The sequence below is a fragment of the Pelodiscus sinensis genome, chromosome 1 (genome assembly GCF_049634645.1).
Source record: "Pelodiscus sinensis isolate JC-2024 chromosome 1, ASM4963464v1, whole genome shotgun sequence".
NCBI lineage: Eukaryota > Metazoa > Chordata > Testudines > Trionychidae > Pelodiscus > Pelodiscus sinensis.
This window is the reverse complement of record NC_134711.1, coordinates 21819785-21842641: the sequence shown is the minus strand read 5'-3', so window position 1 is coordinate 21842641 and position 22857 is coordinate 21819785. Positions and strand designations below refer to the sequence as shown.

The window sequence follows — 22857 nt, the reverse complement described above, 5'->3', positions numbered from 1 at the left end:
GGTATTTCTGTACAGTAAGTTTGGCCAAAATTAGATTTTTACCCCTCCCCCCAATTTCATCAAACTCAAATCAAAGAAGAATCCAGCTTAGAAAAGTCTCACATAATACAAAGCTTTGTATTAACAAAAGATTTGCCATGTGTTCACATTAGTTTTACTTGAACAGCATAGTCTTCTTTTCCTTTATTCAATTAATGCATTCAATCATTCTGATTTGTCTATTTCTGGATACTATGAATCTGCAGATATAAAAGTAACAGATCCATAGACACCAACAAGTCTACCAAACAGATGCACTGATTTTAGGGCAGCGGTTGGCAGATTATTCAAGTTGTGCACCCTCTTCCCATTAACAGAATCTGGCAGCCTGCTTCGTTCATAAGCACAAACAGGGCTCTCTCAGCAGCGGAGCTTGGCCTGAAGGCAGACCTCTCAGGTTGGAGGAAAAGCTGGGGCTAGAGGAAGAGCTGGTCTGGAGCTTGAGGGGGAACAAAGGCAGAGCTGGGATGTGGGTGGAGCAGAACTGGGGGTTGTTTGGGGCTGGAAATGTGATGCTCCCTCGCTACTCTCAAGACTCCCACTGTAAGCCCCCTGAATGCAGCCCTGTGCTCCCAAAGCATCTTGCCCCCCTCCCCCCACCAGTTTGGAGACCAGTCTTTTAGGATGTTCATGTAAAAGAGATGGGTTAAAGTGCTCTGATGATTCTCCAATGATCAAAGAAAGCCTAAATCAGAAACAAAGCTTTTCACAATGATGGTTGTTGTTCCTCTTTATGTAGCAAAGATTTATACCACAGATTTCACATAAAACAAAGAAAGCCCGAATACAATATTAAAAATGCAAGGAGAAATCCAAGTCCCAAAAGAGAAGTACATTGGAGCAGCACAGTTCTTTTGTTCAGTCTCACACACTGATTTGATATCTTCCAGTCTGTAAAATCCTAGCATACGCGGAATCAAATGAGATCTTGTCTTATGTTGACTCTCCACTCTCTGTGCTTACACGGAGAAAAGTTGCTATTTTTGCAACCTGTTGATAGCAGTATCCTTATGATAACTGTACACAAAAATATTACAACTAAGGTATCCAGTAACAAGGCCTAGAGTATGAAGTCATTACAAGCGTCAATAAAACAATTGTTAAATTCTAATTGTGGAAAATTAGCAATATTATTATTAACATTCTTTTCATTAAAATAATATTTTGCACTTACATGATGCTTTTTGCTTTTCACCTACAGATGTCAAGCACTTTACAAAAAGGAATTGGAATCATTATTGTTATCTGCACTTTACCGATGGGGAGTCCAAAGTACAAATAGGCAAAGTATGATCTTAGAGCAAATTATTGAAACAATCCGAACTACCTTTCCAGCCAGTGCCATATCCAGTTGGTCTCACTTTTTCCAAGGGAATGAAGGATATGTCTAGCTCATTCTCATACCTATGCGGAATAGCTAGGTAAGGCCCACAATGAAGACAATATGAAGGAAGTTTGTCAACATTAAGATTTTGTCTACACATATCAGTTATACTGTTTTAATTAGATGCTATAGTTAAAAGTAGTACTACATTTTTCATGTGGACACATTTATACCAGTACAATTTATTGACTAACAGGAAGAGGAATATATATATATATATATATATATATATATATATATATATATATATATATATGAAATGTCTGTCTGTCTGTGAGTTTGCTCAAGGACTCCCCTTAAATGGTAAGAGCTAGGATCGACAAATTTGGTATGCAGCTTCCTCTTATCCTAACTTAAAGTAAGGTGAGGGTCGGTCCTAACCAACTGGTAGCTCCAGGAGACCACCAAGCTTGCCAGGTGGTTTAAAAAAAATACCAGACAAAAATTTGTCAAGCAAAAAAAAGGGGGGGGGGAGTCAGGGAGTAAGCAGGGAAACCTGGGGGGAGGATTTGGAAGGTTGGGACGGAATGTGGTCGCGGCCCGCCCCTAAGACCAGCTCTGTCTGCGGCCCCTTGAAAATGGCAGTCCCAAGCGACTGCCTGGCTTGCCCACCCCTAAGACTGGCTCAAATTTGCACATCTTCTTCCGATACCTTTTTTGGAAGAGGTTTTTTCGGAAAAAAAAAAGCAGTCTAGATGGAAGTTTTCGCGCAACCCCTCTCTTTTTCTTAAGAACCCTGATTCCTCAACAAATGAGGATTGTGCCAAGGAACTGGAAACTTCCAGTAATGGGATTTTTTCCGTAAGGGAGGGGGCACAGAGAGGAGGGGCATGATGCTGAGAATGGTTACTGGGGGGCAGCAAGCCAACAGGGGAGAGTTATATGCAGAGTGGCCACTGGGGACAGCTGCACCACCAAGAGAGTAACTAGGGGGGCTAGAAATCTGCCATTTTGCTTGCCACCAGAGTGCGTAAGTAACCCTCCATCCTAAACCCTTCCCCCAGCCTTTGGCCAGAACACCAGAGGGAGGGAAGGCCCCTGGCAGTGGCTGGGAGCTAGGGGGAGGTAGGAGGCCCCCGGTGGCTGGTGAGGATAGGGGGAGGCATAAGGCTCCTCGTGACCAGTGGGACTGGTAAACGGGGGGGCGGGAGACAGAAGGCTCCTGGTGACCAGGGAGAGGGCTGGGGGACAGAAAGAAAGTCCCTGGCAATGGTGGGAGGAATGCCTTGCTGCCTGGGGGGGCAGGGAGAGTAAGCCTCGCCAGATAGGACATGCCCCCAGCCTCCTGCCCTGCTCCCCTCCCCACATTCCAAAGGCTCCCCTTCCTCACATTCCCACATGCCCCCAGCCTGCTGCCCTGGCTCCTGCACCCACCACACTGGCTGTCCGCTGCCCTGAAGATTCCAGGCAATGCTGGGTAAGTCTTTTAGTAAGACTTCCCATATGAGGAAAGATTAAAAAGACTTGGACTTTTCAGCTTAGAAAAGAGGAGAATAAGGGGGTATATGATCGAGGTCTATAACATCATGACTGGGATGAAAAAAGTGAATAAGGAAAAGTTATTTACTTATTCCCACAATATAAGGACTAGGGGTCACCAAATGAAATTAATAGGCAGAAGGTTTAAAATAAACAAAAGGAAGTTTTCCTACACTCAGCTCACACCAGTCTGTGGAACTCCTTGCCGGAGGATGCGGTAAAGGCTAGAACTTTAACAGGGTTAAAAAAGGAGATAGATAGATTGATTCATGGAGATTAGGTCCATCAATGGCAATTAGCCAGGATGGGTAGGAATGGTATCCCTAGCCTCTATTTCTCTGGAAGTGGGAGACAGGGGAGGGATCACGTGAGGATTACCTGTTGTGATTCCTCCCTCCGGGGCATCTGGTATTGGCCACTGTCGGCAGACAGAATACTGGGCTATATGGACCTTTGGTCTGACCCAGTATGGCCGTTCTTATGTTCTTATGTATTGCTATAAGGGATCTTAATAGTCGTTTAACAGTATTAGTAAAACAATCATACCCTTAATTAACATTGTACAGATACAAAAACTATGTGTAGGGCAGCCTTGATAGTATTACATACTGGTGTCAATTACTGCTCTGGTCAGGTAGTTCAGCACTAAAGAAATGTCTGCATGGCATCTACATGGTAACATATAGATGGAAATTCCTGGCATCATTTAATCTGACTGTCAAACTGCTCCTTGAACTGCTGGGTAGCTTGCAACTGAAAAGGATTAGTGCTCTGATGCACTGCATGGTTGAAAAAATTAAATGAGAAAAGTTGGACAATCTTCATAGCCCACAAGAGGTTTTAGCCTTCAATAAAAACCTCTTGCCAAGGCTACAGGAAAAATTCAATGAGAAACATAGGACATATCTTAATGAGCCTGAAGTGTAGCCATCTCTAGTGTTATGCCAGAATCTACAAGAGGCTATCAGTAAGACTCCATTTTGAAACAGGTTTAAGAACTAGTCATTTTTTACATTAAAGGTGTCTTTTGAAATATCTTTCTATTTAAAATGCAATTCCTTCTTTTTAAGCTCCTTTGTACACATACTACCCAATGTGTTTAATTTGAGGGTTTAAAGAATAAATGTGTTTTGTGAATCTCTCTCACCTTGCAAGTGGTTTTTCTAACTTTAAATATTAAAAAACTGCATTAATGTTGTAGATACATAGCTAAAGTCAATGTGATGTCTTAACAGATAACAAGTAAATTAATCCAGCTACCACACTGAAATGGACCCTTATTTATAAGCTACACCCACCCACTTCATTGCTGGTTTCTGGCTCCATCTGCCAACTGACAATCTCTTCGCCTTCTACCTGCCCAGACATTCCAGGCCTGAAAAGATGCAGTAAGCGCACACAGCTACCACAGTTTAAAACACTAAACATAGCAATCCTCCCTACCCTGCAATTTTAAAATTACAAATTAGTCTTTAGGGAGGATTGTGATTCCAGTTTATTAGAAATGCCTGTCAGAAGGAGCAGTTGTCACTTGCTCCTCTGGTTCTTCATTGCCTTCATAGATTCTGTTTTCACTTTAATATTTCCATTCTAGATTCATTTTCTATATTAACATTGGCATTGGAATCATCATCAAGTCAATAAAAAAAAGAACAATTTCTTTCTCCAGCAATTACTGTCTTCTGAAATATCAACTCCTTTGTTATTTTCTAAACAATTGCATGCCTCTTCATTATTTGTCTGTTTGTTGCAAGGTGTGTAGTGGATCCCAATCTTATTCTTGTACCTATTTTCTACTTATTTTTCTGTCATTTCAAACTAAATGCCCTCTTGGCCTAGATATAAAAACCCAGCAGGCTTATGTTTTGGGTTTTCTCACTGCTGTTTTTTATCTAGTTCTTTTGCTACACATGGTCTGAGCAAACCAAAACTAATTCTGTGTCTTTAAGAGCCCTACACTGCTGACATACATGTTTAACTTTATGCATGTGAGGAGTTCCATTGAAAAGTAGAGCAGAGATTCTCCTAAACACAAGGTTAGGCATATGTGATGCTGAATGACTGGGGCCAAAGACATTACTGGAGATTTCTGTAGGGTGGTCTAAGGTATTGATCTGTTCAATAAAGAAACATGATATCCCACTGGCCCTCTCAGTTTAAGTTATTTTGTGTGACTAACACTCAGCAGCTTCTCTTTTAATTTAGATTTCTCATCTCAAACATAAAGCTCTCCCTGAGAACTTCTGCCGGTGATTACCCAAGAGGAAGCTCTGAGAAAGCTTTTTTAAGATTAGCCAGGAAATCAGATACAGTTTCTCTTTCTTTTCAGTTTTGTATATGAAATTTCTCTCTCAGCTAGGAATTTTGCTTGAGGAACTTCATGATTTTTAAATATTTCATCCAATTCTTCATAGATCAAGTGGGAACGATAAGTCTTTCAGTGTGGTAAATGTCCCTTTCAACCAGTTTTAGGAAAACATATCTTTTCTTTCAAATGTCTTCAATGATGAGGGCTTAAAAATACTACAGCAATCATTATACATAAAAATGTAAACTCCTTACCTTTTTTCATTAAAATGGAAACCATCCATTTTTCTAGAGGTGGTTATGCCTAACTTTCTTTGTTCTTTCTTTTAGTTAGAAACCTCATCCATCACGAGTACACACTCACCCCTTTGTTGCATTAAAAGGATCCTATCTCAGCCTAGGAAAGAGCTGTTGCTAGAATACCATTTCAGAGTCGAGAGAGAACTTTTTAGCTTTGTTTACAAATAAGCTTCACTACTGGTTTCCATATCTAAATTCAGATGCAACTGCCATCGTCTTTAAAAAAAAACTTGTCAGTTGAATTTTGCCAGCCTCACTGTTCCAGATCTTAAAGGGAAAGTAATCACACAGAACCACCAGAGTCCCTTAAGGTTCCATAAATTATAATCACATAAAGTTATATAATGACTCCAACAAGTCAGCTCCAACAACAACACTAACCAACCCACTGTAGTATATTTAACGACACATAGTTTATAGGGTGACCACTTTTGTTAGATGGATATAAGGGGAAACCACATGGAAAATAAGGAACAATGCTTTTGTTTAAGGGTTATTTTAGGGAAACACCATTTCCCTGAGTATACCAGGTATTTTCCCCTCAATAACATGTATTTCTGCTGCCCTTAAATAAGCTTTAATTAAATGTTTAAAATGGTCATGGGATGTCTCTTAAATTAACTAACAAGTGGTCAAGATAAGGGACAAATCAATTAAAGAAGGAATAGTCCAGTAAAATAAGTATGGGTGGTCACTCTGATAATTTATGACAAATAGTAATTTTTGACTACACATTTTAAAAATGGAATAGAAAAAACTATCTACTTGAAACATATATAAATTAATAAGGAAACTAATTTGCTCTTAGAACTTACATTTCTGTGTTTGCTATTTGTAGAATCTTAACATTGTCTTTATTTTAGACATTTTAATTTGAGAAATTGCCCGAATTTGATAATTTTAGGAATCACGTAATGTCAGAGACTAGATCCTGGGATCTAGAATGAAGAATGACTAAAGCTTCAGGGTGCTAGGTGCTGTATAAACAGTTACTCTGTACTCAATATTCTAGGTTCTTAAGATAATATCAGTTACTGATCCCTAGCTTTCTGACATATTTAAAGTGAAAAAACAACAAAGAATGAGCTTTGTTATTTGAAAGGAAAATGCTTGTTAGTGATAGTCTGGACAAGCCAGGTTTTTAGAGCTTCACATTTTAGATAATTGTGTGTGATGCTTGTAAAAGCCAGAATAAAAATCTTAAAAGCTATATCCATCTTTTGACTCAAATAAAATATTACATGGGAAATCCTTTGCCTTTTATGGATTCTGGGCTTAAATGGCCATTGCATGATGCAAAGGTCTTATGGGATATGCCCACACTGCAATTAAAAACTTGCACCTAGCTTGTGCCAGCTGACTCAGGCTCATGCGACTCAGGTATGGGACTGTTTATCTGCAGTGTATTTGTTCAGGCTGGAACTTGGATGCAGGATCTTGTGAGGGAAGAGGGTCCCAGAGCTTGGGCTCCAATCCAAGATCAAATGTCTGCCTAACAATTAAACATCCCAGCCCTGAGCTCATGCCCTGTAAGAACGAATTCAGTTGGCATGGGCCAGCCATGGGTGTCTAACTGCAGTGCAGCCATACCCATGCTGGTCTGCTGCACAAAGGTGAATTTCACTCCTGATTATCAGGGAGCTTGGGGATTGCCTTTCTTGTGACACATGACTGCTTTTAATTCCTGTACTCATGCAAGACTAAATAATTAACATACTAAGCAGCAGAGCCAAAACCACTAAATCTCATTAATTGTCATAAATCCAAATACAGGATCTCAGAATATATAGCAGGATGCTTAGTACACAAGTTCAGTTTTATCCATACACCAGTACCTCTGATATACCCTGGATATTAATAGTTTGAAGCATAATAAACTACTGTGTTATGTAGTGTACATGACGTGATTTTAGTGCCAAGGACAATTCTTGTTTGCATCACCAATTTAAATTTGCTTGACACACTCAAGAATGCATTTGGGCAACAATGCAAAATCAATCTCTACGGTGATATTGTCAAATTGGATTTACTGTTTAAGAATAAATTAGAAATTATTCTCTGCTATATTGATTGGCCTATCTAAAAAAAATTACCCGTGACTCAAATCCTTGGGTGTAATGATCTAAAAAAAACATTTAAAATTAAAATAATTCAATGAAAAAATACATTATACAGTAGTTAGACAGGTGGAAAAGAATAAAGCAGGCACTCTAACTGCTGGATCACAAATCATAGTTTAAATTGTCTATATTCCGGACAGTGATGGTGACAGGCTTAGTTGGTGAATGGTGACAGGGAGCAAAGATCAATGAGAATCATTGGCAACAGGTTAGAAGGTAGTTGCTGTTCTACACATTAACTGTATGAATGACATGAAAATTTCAGTAAATAAAAGAAAAGGAGGATGTATATAGATCTGATAGGCATTTTGAATGCTTCTGTTAGGAGTTTGTGTAATATATACCTGGTAAAATCACTTCCCTTCAATATGTAATAATGTATGAAAGCTCACTTATCCCCTCAGTTACATGGGTGCTAGAAACAATTGGAAAATGAGGACTTTAGATTTTTACATATGACCTTATTCTTGATATATCCTTTCCACTAACAGGTGAGACATGTTTTCTGTTGTTAATCATAATTACTTACTCACAAATGGCCTGTTTTTCTGTTGAAAATCCATTCTTTTTATGATACGAGAAATCACTTCTGCAGTAAGAGATTGTTGAAAACTGGATATTCAGGTACAGAATTTTTGCAGATACCAGACTTGTGGGTAGAAAAACTAATTTTATTCTATGCAGGTATAGTGCCTAGTACAACAAAGCCTTGATTGGGGTCTCCAAGAGTTACCATAACATGAATAATAAATAATAATAATATAGTACAGTACTGACATAAAATAGAGTGACCTTGACAACTTGGACATCACTAATCAAAAGAGAATATCCCGTTTCCAGTATAAATAGAGCAACTTTGCTATTTTCAGAAGTTAATGATGGTGAAATATGCCAGACTAACAGACCTGGAAAGTGACAGAAATGTACCCGTGTTAGTCTGGTCTAGCTGAAACAAAAAACAGGACTATGTAGCACTTTAAAGACTAACAAGATGGTTTATTAGGTGATGAGCCTTCGTGGGCCAGACCCACTTCCTCAGATCAAATAGTCCTTTTCATATGTGTTCATTTTTTAAATTGTATCCTTTGGTATAAAGGGTTGTGACAATTTTTTTCCACTATTTGATCTGAGGAAGTGGGTCTGGCCCACGAAAGCTCACCTAATAAACCATCCTGTTAGTCTTTAAAGCGCTACATAGTCCAGTTTTTTGTTTGACCTGGAAAGTGAACTCTTCTTTTCATTCAGAGAATAGCATTACTGTTTCCTTGAAACAATGCAGTTTGACTCTACAAACCCGTGATGTTCAGAGACCACATGTCTGTATTTCTCCACTCTTCTAACAAAGCTAACATTATCTCTACCTGTTCAACATTACCGCTACCTGATGATTTGATGGCCATACTGGGTCAGGCTTGTGGTTCATCTAACCCAGTATCCTGTCTTAATATATGGAGATATATGTAACTCATAGAGCTGGAAGGGATCTTGAGAGGTCATCAAGTCCAGTCCCCTGCCCTCATGGCAGGGCCCAGTACTATCCCTGACAGATTTGCCCTAGGTCTCTCAACAATTGAGCTCTCAAAGCTGGGTTTAGCAAGCTAATGCTCAAACCACTGAGCTATCCCTCCCCCCTAGTCCCTGCTGATGCTTCAGAAGGAATTAACAGAACACAGTGATTATCATGATATCCCTCCTGTTATCTAGTCACAGCTTTTACAAGTCAGAGGTTTAAGGAACACCCAAAGCATAGGGTTGCATCCCTGTCTTGGTTAATGGCTATTGATGAAGCTATCTTCCATGAATTTAGGTAATTCATTTTTAACCCAGTTATATTTTTAAATTTCACAACACCCCCTGGCAATCAGACTCTTATACTGATCGTTCTCTAACATATTGAACAGCACTGCTCCCACTACAAATCCTCGGGGGACTTATCTCTTGCCATTGTGAAATCTAACCATTTATTCCCATCCTTTATTTCAGATATTTTAACCAGTTACTGATCCATGAGAAGATCTTCCCTCTTATGCCATAACAGCTTATTTTTCGTAAGAAAAGGTGTGGGCCCTTGTCATGGACTTTTTGAAAATCCAAGCACATTTTTTCCACTGGATCATCCTTGTCCACATATTTGTCAACACCCTGAAAAAATTGTTAGATTGGTGAGGCATAATTTCCTTTTACACAAGTCATGTTGGCTTTTCTCCAACAGATTAGGTTGATCTTTGTGTCTGAAAATTCTGTTCTTTTCTGTAGTATCAACCAATTTTGTCTGGTACTGAAGTTAGGCTTTGCCACCTTTAGAGGCTTTTTTTTTTTTTTTTTTTTTTGTAACATGTCACTGTTAATAATTCTGAAACTCCATATCTGAGTTCCTTCAGAATACTTGGATGAATACCATCTGCTTCTGGTAATTTATTGCTGTTTAGATTAACAATTCATCCCAAAATGTTCTGTATTAACACCTTAATCCAGGACAGTTTCTAAGATCAGTCATCTAAAAACACTACTCACTCACTCTGACATCTTGTGCAATGAAGACCAATGCAAAGAATTAATTTGCCACCTCTGCAAAGGTCTTGTCTTACCCTCACTGTTCATTTAGCACTTCTGTTGTCTAATGCCTCCCACGGACTTTCTGGCAAGCTTTGTTTCTAAGGAGCTAAGAAAAAGTTAATTTTTGTTCTTTTGGTATTTGTCCTTCACATTTTTCTGCCCTGCCTAATCACACTTTTGTACTCTATTTGCCAGTTTATGCTCTTTTCTATTTCCCTCAGTAGTATTTGATTCCAATTTTTAGAGTATGTCTTTTTGCCTTTAATTACCTATTTAGCTCTGTTGTTTAGCCATGGTGACTTTTTTTTGGTCTTCTTACTTTTTAATTTGGGGTTATGTACAGTTTGAGACCCTATTTTGCTGTTTTAAAATAATAATTTCAATATAGCTTGCAGGCATTTCACCCTTCTAACTGTTTCTTTTAATTTCCATTTAAGTAGCTTCCTCGTTTTTGTAGTTCCATTTTTTAAAGTTAAATGTTACTGTGGTGGGTTTCTTTGATGTCCCCGCCCCAAGGATGTTAAATTTAATTACAGTATGGTTGCTATTACTGAGCTGGTCATCTTTATTCACCATTTAGACCAGATCCTGTGTACCGCTTACAACTAAATCAAGATTGGGGTGCGCAGGGTGGTGGGTTCTAGTTCCCCCCTCCCAACCCAAGTCTACCTGCTACAAAAAGTCATTAATGTTTTGTCTAGAAATTTTATCTCTGCCTCCATTTCTGAGGTGAGATACCCCCAGTTAATACAAGAAGAGTTAAAAACCTCTCATTATTATTGATTTTTTGTTTGTTTGTTTGTTTTTGTTGCCTTTCTAATCTCTCTGAGCATTTTACACCATCATCAGCCTGCCCAAGTGATTGGCAGTATAATCCTACTGCTATTTTCTTATTCCACATGGAGTTTCTATCCATGGAGATTTTATAGTTCTGTCTGATTTATTAAATATCTTTACTATATTCAATTTTCTTTCACATGACCTTTCACATGAGCTACTCTGTCATTCTTATATATTTTGTACCTGATATTACCATGTTCTGTTGATTATCACTATTTTACTAACTTTCTGTGATGCCTATGATATCTTTATCTTCATTTAATGACAGACACTTAAGTTAATCTATTTTAGTATTTAGAGTTTTAGCACCTGCGTATGAGCATATATAAATGCCGTCAAATATTTAGTTGCCTGCCTTTGTATGAATAATTGAATAGGACTTTTTTTTATTTAAGTATTTCTCTTCAGTTTCTAACTTTTACTTTTAGCCACCATTATATTAATTTTAATGTAATAAATGGGTTAAAAGTGTTAACTTAACCCAGTCACTAACCAACATAAAATTGTGTTAGTCAAGGTCTGGGGCTTAAGATACAGTGACCCCAGCCTGCTTAGCATGGTGGCAAACACACTATTAAATATTTTTTTATCCAAGATACAGAAAAGAAGGAAAAACAGGATTTGAAATTTAAAGTATTAAGTAAGGCTTTACAACATCCCTTGTTCCTTTTCTCTGTAGCTGCAGACAATTAATATGGTAATAACTATCATGCTGGGAGAGCAAGGAAAGGCGATGTCATCTGTGTTCATCACTGCCTGGCCTATTCTGATCAGGACATCTATCAGGATGATGAAGGCTCTGAGTCCCAGGAAAACTTGAGGGTGTCAGCCATGATGGTGAAGCTTGCTTCAAAAGCTTCTCTCTCTTTTTCACCCAGTCATCTTTTTGTTTTAGCTTCCTCACAAAATCTCTTTCTTATAATAACCCCAAAATTGTGTGGAATAGTTCAGCGTCTCATTATTTTCTCCACTAATTATGCCTAACATCTGATATACCAATTTTGGCTCATTAACTTCAGGTTCTACATCTCCTGTTTTTAACAAGCCTAATTTCAACCCAGTGATATCAGTATGTCTTTTTTCCCAGGCTAATTTCAATTTTTCTCTCTCCTTTTTGTACCTGTTCCCATAGGTTATCATGACATTTTATGAACTTTTGCATACTTTTTAGTTAAATTCACAATCTGGGTAAATGTGCAGACGCCACTGTGACAATACAACTTATATCCTCTCCTCTTTACTTAGAAAAAGAGTAACTGCTTTGATAAATCATCCCCTAAGGGACATCTCTGCTTCAACTGTGTACTTCATATTTTGAAAATGATCTTCTATATACAATTCTCATCCAAGTAAAACAAGAAGGTACTTTTTTGAACAAAATAGATTATCTGCAGATAGAGCATTACAGTGTAATAGAAAATTTAAAACGACTTTACTCTAGCTTAGTTTACAGTTATTCAAAAGGAAAATGATTTTTTTACTGAAATGTCTAATTCTAATCATATAGATCAAAGTAAGTGCCATTTCCATGTCATTAAATGTTCATAATACCAATAATGTAGAACAAATTCATCCCTCACTTTGAATCAAGGGCTCTAATGTCTGCATTTTAACGGGAATACTTCTGGAGTAATTCCATTGACTTTAATGGTGTTACAGCAGGTTTAAACCCATGCAACTGAGATTAGAATAAGCAACGAGGAATCCTGTGGCACCTTATAGACTAACAGATTTATTGGTGCATAAGCTTTAGTGGGTAAAGACCCACTTCGTCAGATGTAATGCATCTGACAAAGTGGGTCTTTGCCCAAGAAAGTTTATGCTCCAATAAGTCTGTTAGGGTATGTCTACACTACAGTGTTATTTCAAAATAAGTTATTTCAAAATAACGCATCTACACACAAAATGCATTTCGAAATAGCGTTTTGCTATTTCGAAAAAGCGCGTCCACACTGAGTGGACTCTGAATCACATTTAAGGCAGGCCGGAACCAGTTCTGGCAGGGCACCAGATCAGGACTTACTGTGTGGGGCTGCTGCCTGAGGCTATCTGAGGCCTGAGCTTAAAGGGACTACCCCCACCCCCGGACAGCCAGTTCTCAGGTTTCCCTGCTTGCTTGTCTACCTCAATGAGGAACAGCAAAGCATTTTGTCTCTGCGTGCTCCGGTTGTCCTCACTCGGGACACCACAACACTCTGCAACATGGAGCCAGAGCTGCCCCTGGGCACTCTGGTGCTTCTCATGGATGTGTTGCTGCGAGCCTGCCTGCACTTTCTGCAGGCTGCCATCTAGGAGGTCCATTGGGGCACTGTCAGTATGCAGGAGGCCCTGCGGGAGAGCTTCCACCCTGAGGAGCATTAAGAGCCTCCCTGGTCTGCCCCACTGGGGGCTAATGCCTCATTCCTCCCTCACATTCTTTCACTTACCCTTCCCTAGCCCCCCTTCCTGATGTCAAATAAAATACACGTATTTTCATGAACACAAACTCTTTATTTAACAAAACTCGGGGGGAGGGGAATGAAACTGTGGTGAGACTGGGGAGTGGTGGAAGGCTGGCTGCTAGTGGCTTACTGGCTCATGTTTTGGGGCCACTGGGTTAGGGGCAGTGACTGCTGGCTCTGGGCTGGCAGGCTTGGAGCTGGTACAGACACTTTGGCCAGAGTCTACTCCTTTAAAGGCTCCAGGGAGGGGGGAAGAGGGAGGAGTGTTCTTGTTTGAGGCTGGAGTAGCCACCAGGGCACCCTGGGAAGGCTGGAGGCCCCCTATTTCGAAATAAGTGTCTACACAGCACTTATTTCGAAATAGCTATTTTGAATTTGGCGTTATTCCTCGTATAATGAGGTTTACCAAATTCGAAATAAGCACTAACGCTGTGTAGATGCTAGGAAAGTTATTTCAAAATAAGGGCTGTTATTTTGAAATAACTTTGCTGTGTAGACATACCCGTAGTCTATAAGGGGCTACAGGACTCCTTGGCACTTTTGCAGATTTAGACTAACACAGCTACCCCTCTGATACTTGAGATTAGAATGTGGCTCTTAAGGTTTCAATGTGTTTTCAAAAATGAGAACTCAGACTTAGGACTTTGTTCAAACAGGGTTAGCTCGTTCCGTAAAGTTAATTTCTATAGAACTGGAATGACATTTCTGTGTAAAGAAACACAGCTAGATATACCTCTTACATGGTGAAGCTTTCATGATTGTGTAACCCTCAGAGGCAGCTCTAGTTATAAGCAAACTAAGTAGCTGCAAATGGTGGTAGAAGGGAGGTTAGCTATCTTTGGTGGTAGATCTATCCTGGTTTCCCCTTTGTCATGAAGGAAATGCATCCAGGACAAATTTGAGTGGCACTGTGACCCAGCATGCCAGGCTGCAATAGCACACACTCAAATTTAACTCACTGCCCCATCATTATGTCACAGGAGCAGTCAGCCCAAATCTGGCACCCTAGTCTTACAAAGAGGAGGGACAGCACTCTGAATTTTTTCTTAGAGTGGAAGATTGTCTAACTATAACAGGACTGCTTGGAAATAGTGACCATAATATAATAGCATTTAACATTCTTAAAGTGATAAGAACACCTCAGCAGCCCAACACTGTGGCATTTAATTTCATAGGGCATTTAATTGCATAGGGGAACTATTCAAAAACGAGGAGGTTAGTTAAACAGAAATTAAAAGGTACAGTGACTAAAGTAAAATCCATGCAAGCTGCATGGACACTTTTCAAAGATGCCATAATAAAAGCCCAACTTAAATGTATACCCAAATTTAAAACAAAAGTAAAAGAACTAAAAGAGAGACTTTTAGATGTAGCTTAACAACCATGTAAAAGAAGCAGTGAGAGATAAAAAGGCATCTTTTAAAAAGTGGATGTCAAATCCTAGTGAGGAAAATAGAAAGGAGCACAAACACTACCAAATTAAATGTAAAAATTTAATAAAAGTAAAAAAGGAGTTTGAAGAACAGCTAGCCAAAAACTCAAAAGGTAATGACAAAATCTTTAAGTACATTAGAAGTGGGAAGCCTAGTAAACAATCTGTGGTGCCCCTGGGTGATCAATACAGAAAAGAAGCACTTTAAGACGACAAAGTCATTGTGGAGAAACTAAATGAATTCTTTGCTTCAGTCTTCAAGGCTGAGCATGTTAGGGAGATTCCCAAACCTAAGCCATCCTTTGCAGGTGACAAATCAGAGGAATTGTCACAGATTGAAGTGTCATTGCAAGAGGTTTTCGAATTAATTGATAAACTTAACAGTAACAAGTCACTGGGATCAGATGGCATTCACCCAAGTGTTCTGAACGAACTCAAATGTGAAATTGTGGAACTAACAACTATGATTTGTAACCTATCCTTTAAATCAGCTTCTGTACCCCATGATTGGAAGAGAGCTAATGTAACACCAATATTTAAAAAGGGCTCTAGAGCCCATCCCGGCAATTGCAGACCAGTAAGTCTAACATCAGTACCAGACAAATTAGTTGAAACAATAGTAAAAAATAAAATTGTCAGACACATAGAAGAACATAATTTGTTGGGCAAAAGTCAACATGGTTTCTGAAAAGGGAAAACATGTCTTACTAATCTATTAGAGTTTTTTGAAGGGGTCAACAAACATGTGGACAAGGGGAATGCAGTGGATATAGTGTACTTAGATTTCCAGAAAGCCTTTCACAAGGTCCCTCACCAAAGGCTCTTACGTAAATAAAGTTGTCATGGGATAAAAGGGAAGATCCTTTCATGGATTAAGAACTGGTTAAAAGACAGGAAACAAAGGGTAGAAATAAATGGTGAATTTTCAGACTGGAGAGGGTGGTGTGCCCCTAAGACCAATCCTATTCAACTTATTCATAAATGATCTGGAGAAAGGGGTAAACAGTGAGGTGGCAAAGTTTGCAGACGATACTAAACTGCTCAAGGTAGTTAAGACCAAAGAAGACTATGAAGAACTTCAAAAAGGTCTCACAAAATTAAGTGATTGGGCAACAAAATGTCAAATGAAATTTAATGTGGATAAATATAAATTAATGCACATTGGAAAACATAACCCCAACTACACATATAATATCCTGGGAACTAATTTAGCTACAACTAATCAGGAAAGAGATCTTGGAGTCATCGTGATTAGTTCTCTTAAGATGTCTACACAGTGTGCAGCGGCAGTCAAAAAAGCAAACAGGATGTTAGGAATAATTAAAAAAGGGATAGAGAATAAGATGGAGAATATCTTATTGCCCTTATATAAAACCATGGTATGCCCACATCTTGAATACTGCATACAGATGTGGTGGTCTCATCTCAAAAAAGAGATACTGGCATTAGAAGAGGTTTAGAAAAGAGCAACTAAAAAGATTAGGGGTTTGGAACGGGTCCCATATGAGGAGAGATTAAAGAGACTAGGACTTTTCAGCTTGGAAAAGAGGAGACTAAGGGGGAATATGACAGAGGTATATAAAATCATGAGTGATGTGGAGAAAATGAATAAGGAAAAGTTATTTACTTGTTCCCATAATATAATAACTAGGGGCCACCAAATGAAACTAATGGGCAGCAGGTTTAAAACAAATAGAAGTAAGTTCTTCTTCGCACAGCGTACAGTCAACCCGTGGAACTCCTTGCCTGATGAGATTGTGAAGGTTAGGACTATAACAGGGTTTTAAAAAGAACTAGATAAATTCATGGAAGTTAAGTCCATTAATGGCTATTAGCCAGAATGGGTAAGGAATAGTGTCTCTAGCTTCTGTTTGTCAAAGGGTGGAGATGGATTGCAGGAGAGAGATCACTTGATCATTACCTGTTCTTATGTTGAGCAGTTTCTGGTTCCCATCACATAGTTTCATCTACATCCCACCACAGAAGAGAGGAAGTAGAGAGGAGGAGGGAAAACAGTATGCTTTTCTGTTGTGGAAGAAGGTGAGGGCCTAGTCCACAAACTATGCTTTGCCTGATAGCCCAAGACTGGTGGAGATTTCAGGAATCTGCAGGAGGCCCTGTGAAAAAAGTTTATGTAGGAGATTCATTTCCAGGATCTTTCATAGCAGGGGCTATCCCAGAGAAGCATCCTTCCCACATGTAGCAATGATGGAAGGTATGTGCATGTATAGGTAAAGGGAACAGTACAAATGTAATATTGCTTCTGGATTCTTCACTGGATGCAAGTACATTGAACCACATGCAAACCACTGGATACCACTTTTGAGCTACCCTCTTCCAGTTTAGATTCCCAGATCTGTAGAGCAGCTGGCAGCGTATAGGGTCCAGGAGAAGAGCCGATACTGCCACGGATGCAGCTGACCTCACCTCTTTCTGCTTAGGGAGCAGAGATCTACTTGTGGCTGAGTTCTACAAATGGCACACTCTGGTCCAAGCTTATTTTTACCCATTGGACAATTTTGACAATATATAGGGTAGCTACTCATCTCCAGTTCAGTATCACTATAATATCTGGGTCAAGTTTTGTGGGACTGTAGGTTTCTATAATTCTATGATCTATGATAATCAGTAACAAGAAGTTGGACTGGCTGGAAGCAGACAGAGATAATTACAAATCCCCAGAAGAATGGGGAGCAAAAACTAAGGTGTTTCATGTCTTTACATGGTGATGAACTGTTGTTAGATCAGAGATTTTTTTTTTTTACATTCCCTCTGTGGACAAGTAAGGAAGAGTCTTACAGACCAGATTCCTGTCTCTGCTGTCTTTAAGTTGCATCTGAGGACTCCCTTAACCATTTTCCCTTGCTACAATTTCTCCTTTTCACTTTCCACTTATTCCGTTGTACAGATTGAACCTCTCTATCTGGTACCCTCAGGACCTGACCAGTGCCAAACAAGAGAATTTGCCAAACCACAGGAGGTCATATTGACTAGCAGCATTACCAACACTTCCATTACTTACTAGGCTCTTAGAAAACATTTAGGGATAAATTAGAGCTAAATAACAGCATAGAACACAGAGCCAGGATTTGTAGCTGTAAACAAACTTTATGGGACTGCAGAAAACTTGCCCACATTCATGATAAGTGGACATCTGGCTAACCAAAATCATGCCAGACCAGGGATGTTGCTGAACCAGACAATGCTTGATTAGAGAGGATCAGCCTGTATTCTCCCTTTCTGCATAGTCTCTCTTTTATTCCTTACCCCATTCTCTTTCATCCTTCACAGCTACTGCTGCATGTATGCTCTCCCTCTCCTCTGCAGGCTTCTTTCGGAAGAAGCTTTTCCAGAAGAGATGATCCAGAAAAACTTCTTTCAAAAGAGAGCATCCACACAGCAAAAGTGCATTGAAAAAGTGATCTGCTTTTTCGAAAGATAGCGTCCATATTGATTGGACGCTATCTCACATTTAAGTTGTGATTACTATGGATGGAGTGGTCACCAGGGCACCTGTGCTTTTTCCTGGAGGCCTCCTCTTTCAAAAAAAAAAAAAACAACCCTCTTCTCAATCCACACACGCCTTTTTTCAAAAGAGCTCTTTCGGAAAAAGGCTTCTTCCTCGTAGAAAGAGGTTTACCACTGTTGGAAAAAACCCTGTGTTCTTTTGACTTCCTGTCAAAAGAACAGAATTGCAGTGTGGATGTAAGTGTAATTTTTCCAGAAAAACTCTGCAGTGTAGACATTCTGTCTCTGTCTTTGTCTCTCTCTCACACACACACTCACACTGGTATTTGTTCTGAACTCCCTGCAGAAAGCAGTTTCTACTGTCCACTCTGATATTGTAGGAGCTACTCACATGATATAAGGCATAATTTTGCTCTCATTTGACCGTAGTGAGAGCAGTTTTAGTCCAAAGATAGCTATGCTCATAAGGGTTTATACTTTAGGGCTTCTAGGGAAAAACTGGGGGTGGACCTCACTGAAAATGAATATACATTCAAAGTCTAAAATTGATCGTTTGTCCCAGCCCCTTCTTCACTTTTTGGGGGGAAACAGGAGTTTGAGGAAAAGAAAAAAACCCGACTCAAAAGCAAAATGAGCTGAAATATTTATCAGCAATGAAATTTATTTACAATAAGCAACCAGTTTTGTATGGCAACACAAAATGAGACTGTTACCGTAAAAGATGGGTTTGTAGGTCTGTACCTGCCATACAAGGATGCAGGAGTTACAGCTGATGTGGCATTTTCAGTTTTAATCAACTTACAACTTTGTAAAATAATTACCCCAGAGTGTTTTCGATACTTTTTAGTCTAATAATACTTTCTTATCACTGCTTAGTACTTGTGTTATTTCTGCATATCACACAAACAGGATGTTTTTCACCAATACAGCAAATTTTCAACTTTCTGTGTTCCAGTAACCAAAACTTGAAGCTTTTCTCTTTCAAAGCTTGAAAAAGCATTAAGTATCCACAAGAGATGACAAAAGTCTTTGACATATTTAAAGAAATCTGACCCATGAACAATGGAGCTGCAAGCCAATATGGGCATGCATGACTGTTACACATACAGTGAGGAAATCAGTGTACTGACGTGAAGAGTTCTATATGGATTGGTGGACATGTACATCTGTATTACCACACATGGAAATTAGCATTGACAACTCTATGTCAATGTGTGATCATGTCTATCTCACATTGAGATTTGAAATAAACATGTGATCACACTTTTAAAAAAGCATATATTCAATGAAAAACCTGTTGTGGCAAGACAGTGCATATTAAGTTTCCATCACAAAGCAAAAACTAATGAAAACATATGGTTCCCAAAGCAACTACAGCCATATATACATTTGAGAATAATTCACATGGAAGGAGAATAGAACTATGCCTTCTATACGTATGAGCTTGAATTTGCTAACTTTGCTGCATTTAAATTGTTATCCATAATACTGCATCAACAGAATTCTGCACTGAACTCCTCTTTAAAAGAAACATAATAAGGATGGCAAGGAGTGTTCAGTACTACTTAAGAACCAAGTTCTGGACAGCCCGTGAAGTCATATAAGAGAGTTGGAGGGGACATGGGGATTTCCCCCCTTGCGTAAGGGAAGAGGTAAGGTGCTAGCCAGAGCCACAATCCTTCCCTCTCTCCCTGATGGAGATACACTTGAACCTCTGCATTCAGGGTGTCCTTAATTCAGAAACACCCGTGGTACAGAGCAGGAAGCAGCTCTGCATGGAAATTGAGGCTTCTGTGTATCAGCAACCAAATGCATTGATAGAGCTCCTTCGGCAACAGTCACGGGACATTTTATAATAAATAAATTAAAATTATCAATATTTGTGATGAATACCTGGAAGCAGCAATAAGCATACTTCCTGAGATGTTTAAAACTATTATAGGCAGAAACATTCCCGGTCAGAGTATAAATTACAAAATGTTCTACCTCTCAAAGTAACAAGGTTATAATTGTACCTGCTGAATCTGCAGAACTGAATAATACAGCAGCATGTTTTCTACCAGCCTGCTCCAGACTGTTTTGGAGAGACCAGCGCTCAGGGTACAGGCTCCATGCCCTCCTCTTCATGACATGTCTGACAAAAAGTGTGCCCAGTTTTGCCATCTGTGATGGTGATTTATGTTACTTTGGGAAAATGGGACCCAGGTGGAACATATGTGGGAATTTTTAAGGGTTTAAAACTCTACTGTCCAGCAAAAGGATCACCTTGGAAAACTCATTGTCAAAACTGATCCTCTTTCTACTTTCTGTAGGGCAGAAAATGGATGGTGGGAAAACTGCTACCATTAACTGTTTACAAGGTTAGTTTACTACAGGGCATGAAAGCAATCAAGGCAAAGGTATCATTTCTGACATTTGGTTACATCTTACTCCACATGTCTGCTCCCTCACAAGCCAGCTTCACTGTGACTTCCAGATACGATGAAGCAACATTAAAGGGACCAGCAAAGACAATCTGGAAGTACTGACAATAGCTGTGAAAATAAACACCCAAAATCCTTACTGGCCTGAGTCTGAATCACGATGGATACTTCTCCATTAGGAAAATTACCACAATCATGAGCTCATTGGGGTCATAAAATTATGTGGATTTTTTATCACTCTGCCTAGAATCATAAAAGATTAGGTTTGGCAAAGACCAATGGAGGTCATCCAGTCCACACCCTGCTCAAAGCAGGACCAATCCCAATTATATCATCCCAGCCAGGGCTTTGTCTAGCCTCACCTTAAAAACCTTTCAGAATGGAGATTCCATCACTTCCGTAGGCAACCCATTGCAGAGTTTTACTACTCTCCAAGGCTATGTCTAGACTGCAGGCTTCTTTCGAAAGAGGCTCTTTCAAAAGCATCTTTCGAAAGAGCTTCTTTCGAAAGAGAGCGTCTAGACTGCATGGAGAAATTTCGAAAAAGCGGCTTGCTTTTTCGAAAGAAAGCATCCAGTGAGTCTGGATGCTCTCTTTTGAAGAAGCCCTATTTACATTGAAGAGCGCCTTCTTTCGAAAGAGGAACTTTCGAAAGAAGGCGTTCTTCCTCGTGAAATGAGGTTTACCGCCATCGAAAGAAAAGCCGCGTTCTTTCAAATTAATTTCGAAAGAACGCGGCTTGAGTCTGGACGCAGGGGAAGTTTTTTCGAAAAAAGGCTACTTTTTTCGAAAAAACCCTTGAGTCTGGACACAGCCTAGTGAAATAGTTTTTTCCTGATATCCAACCTAGACCTCCCCCCACTGCAACTTGAGACCATTGCTACTTGTTCTGTCATCGGCTACCACTGAGAATAGCCAAGCTCCATCCTCTTTGGAACCCCATTTCAGGTAGCTGAAGGCTGCTATCAAATCCTCCCCTCCCCCACACACTGTTCTCTTCTGTCGACTAAATAAGCCCAGTTCCCTCAGCCTCTCCTCATAATTCATGTGCCTCCCTTCAATGATTTTAGGTGACCTCCACTAGATTCTTTCCAATTTGTCCACATCTTTTTTGAAGGCGTGTTTAGGAAATTGGACACACTATTCCAGAGAAGGCCTCATCAATGCCTAATAGAGTGGGGAAATCACTTACCGTGATCTGCTGGCTGTGCTTCTACTAATGCATCCCAATATGCGATTAGCCTTCCTGGCTACAAGGGCACACTGTTGACTCATATCCAGCTTCTCATACTGGCTCAGTCAAAGAGTTTGCAGGTCTCAAGGCAGCACACTGTGTTTGTCTGAGCCTCATGGCTGGGCAGTTCCCAGTTAGGGCAGTGAGTGAGCGGCTGGGTAGGTGGGAGCTGGGCAGCACAACACCCTGAATGCGCGGGGCCTTGCATGCGCGGGGCCCAAGGCAACCGCTTCATTCTCTTTGCCCTAAGGCCAGGCCTCTTCTCATCCACTGTAATACTCAGATACTTTTGTTCAAAACTGCTACTTAGCCAGTTGGTCCCCTGCCTGTAGCAGGGCTTGGGATTCTTCCATCCCAAGTGCAGCACTCTGTACTTGTCCTTGTTGAACCTCATCAGATTTCTTTTGGCCCAATCCTCCAATTTGTCCAGGTCACTCTGGACCCTATCCCTGCCCTCCAGCATATCTACCTTTCCCCTTAGCTTAGTATCACCTGTGAACTTGCTGAGGGCAATTTTGGATGGTCATAATGGGCCAGAATAGAATCATTTAGCCTTCCCTCTGCCTCCAGCAGTTTTGAAACTTAAAACACTAGCTGAGGATCTGGATATAGATCTGCCATTCTATGGATCAGGAAGATAGGGAAGTAAAGTTTCTCTTCTGAAGAACACCTTGATCCACATCACCCAACTTTCTGAAATCTTACTGGCCTCCAAGATATGCTCTCCACACAACCCACACAGCTCATGTCAGCTTGTGACTGTACAGTGGAAATCACCATAGAAGACGCATGAAGACATGCAGTGAGGGAAAGTCACTGAGGGTTCATTAGTGC

General features: G+C 39.9%; 1 protein-coding gene across 17 annotated transcripts in view; it reads right to left on the bottom strand.

Annotated features, from left to right (window-relative positions):
- Positions 1-22857, bottom strand: part of MAGI2 (membrane associated guanylate kinase, WW and PDZ domain containing 2) — a 1141222-nt gene that overhangs the window by 577343 nt on the left and 541022 nt on the right. Inside the window, exon 1 of one of the 17 annotated variants that reach the window (XM_075926562.1) lies at positions 5465-6166. The exons of the other annotated variants lie outside the window; for them this stretch is intronic. Coding sequence (XP_075782677.1) covers positions 5465-5489 — 25 coding nt within the window. The 5' untranslated portion in view covers positions 5490-6166. Of the gene's footprint in view, positions 1-5464; positions 6167-22857 lie in introns of those variants that run through there. 17 annotated transcript variants of the gene reach the window in all.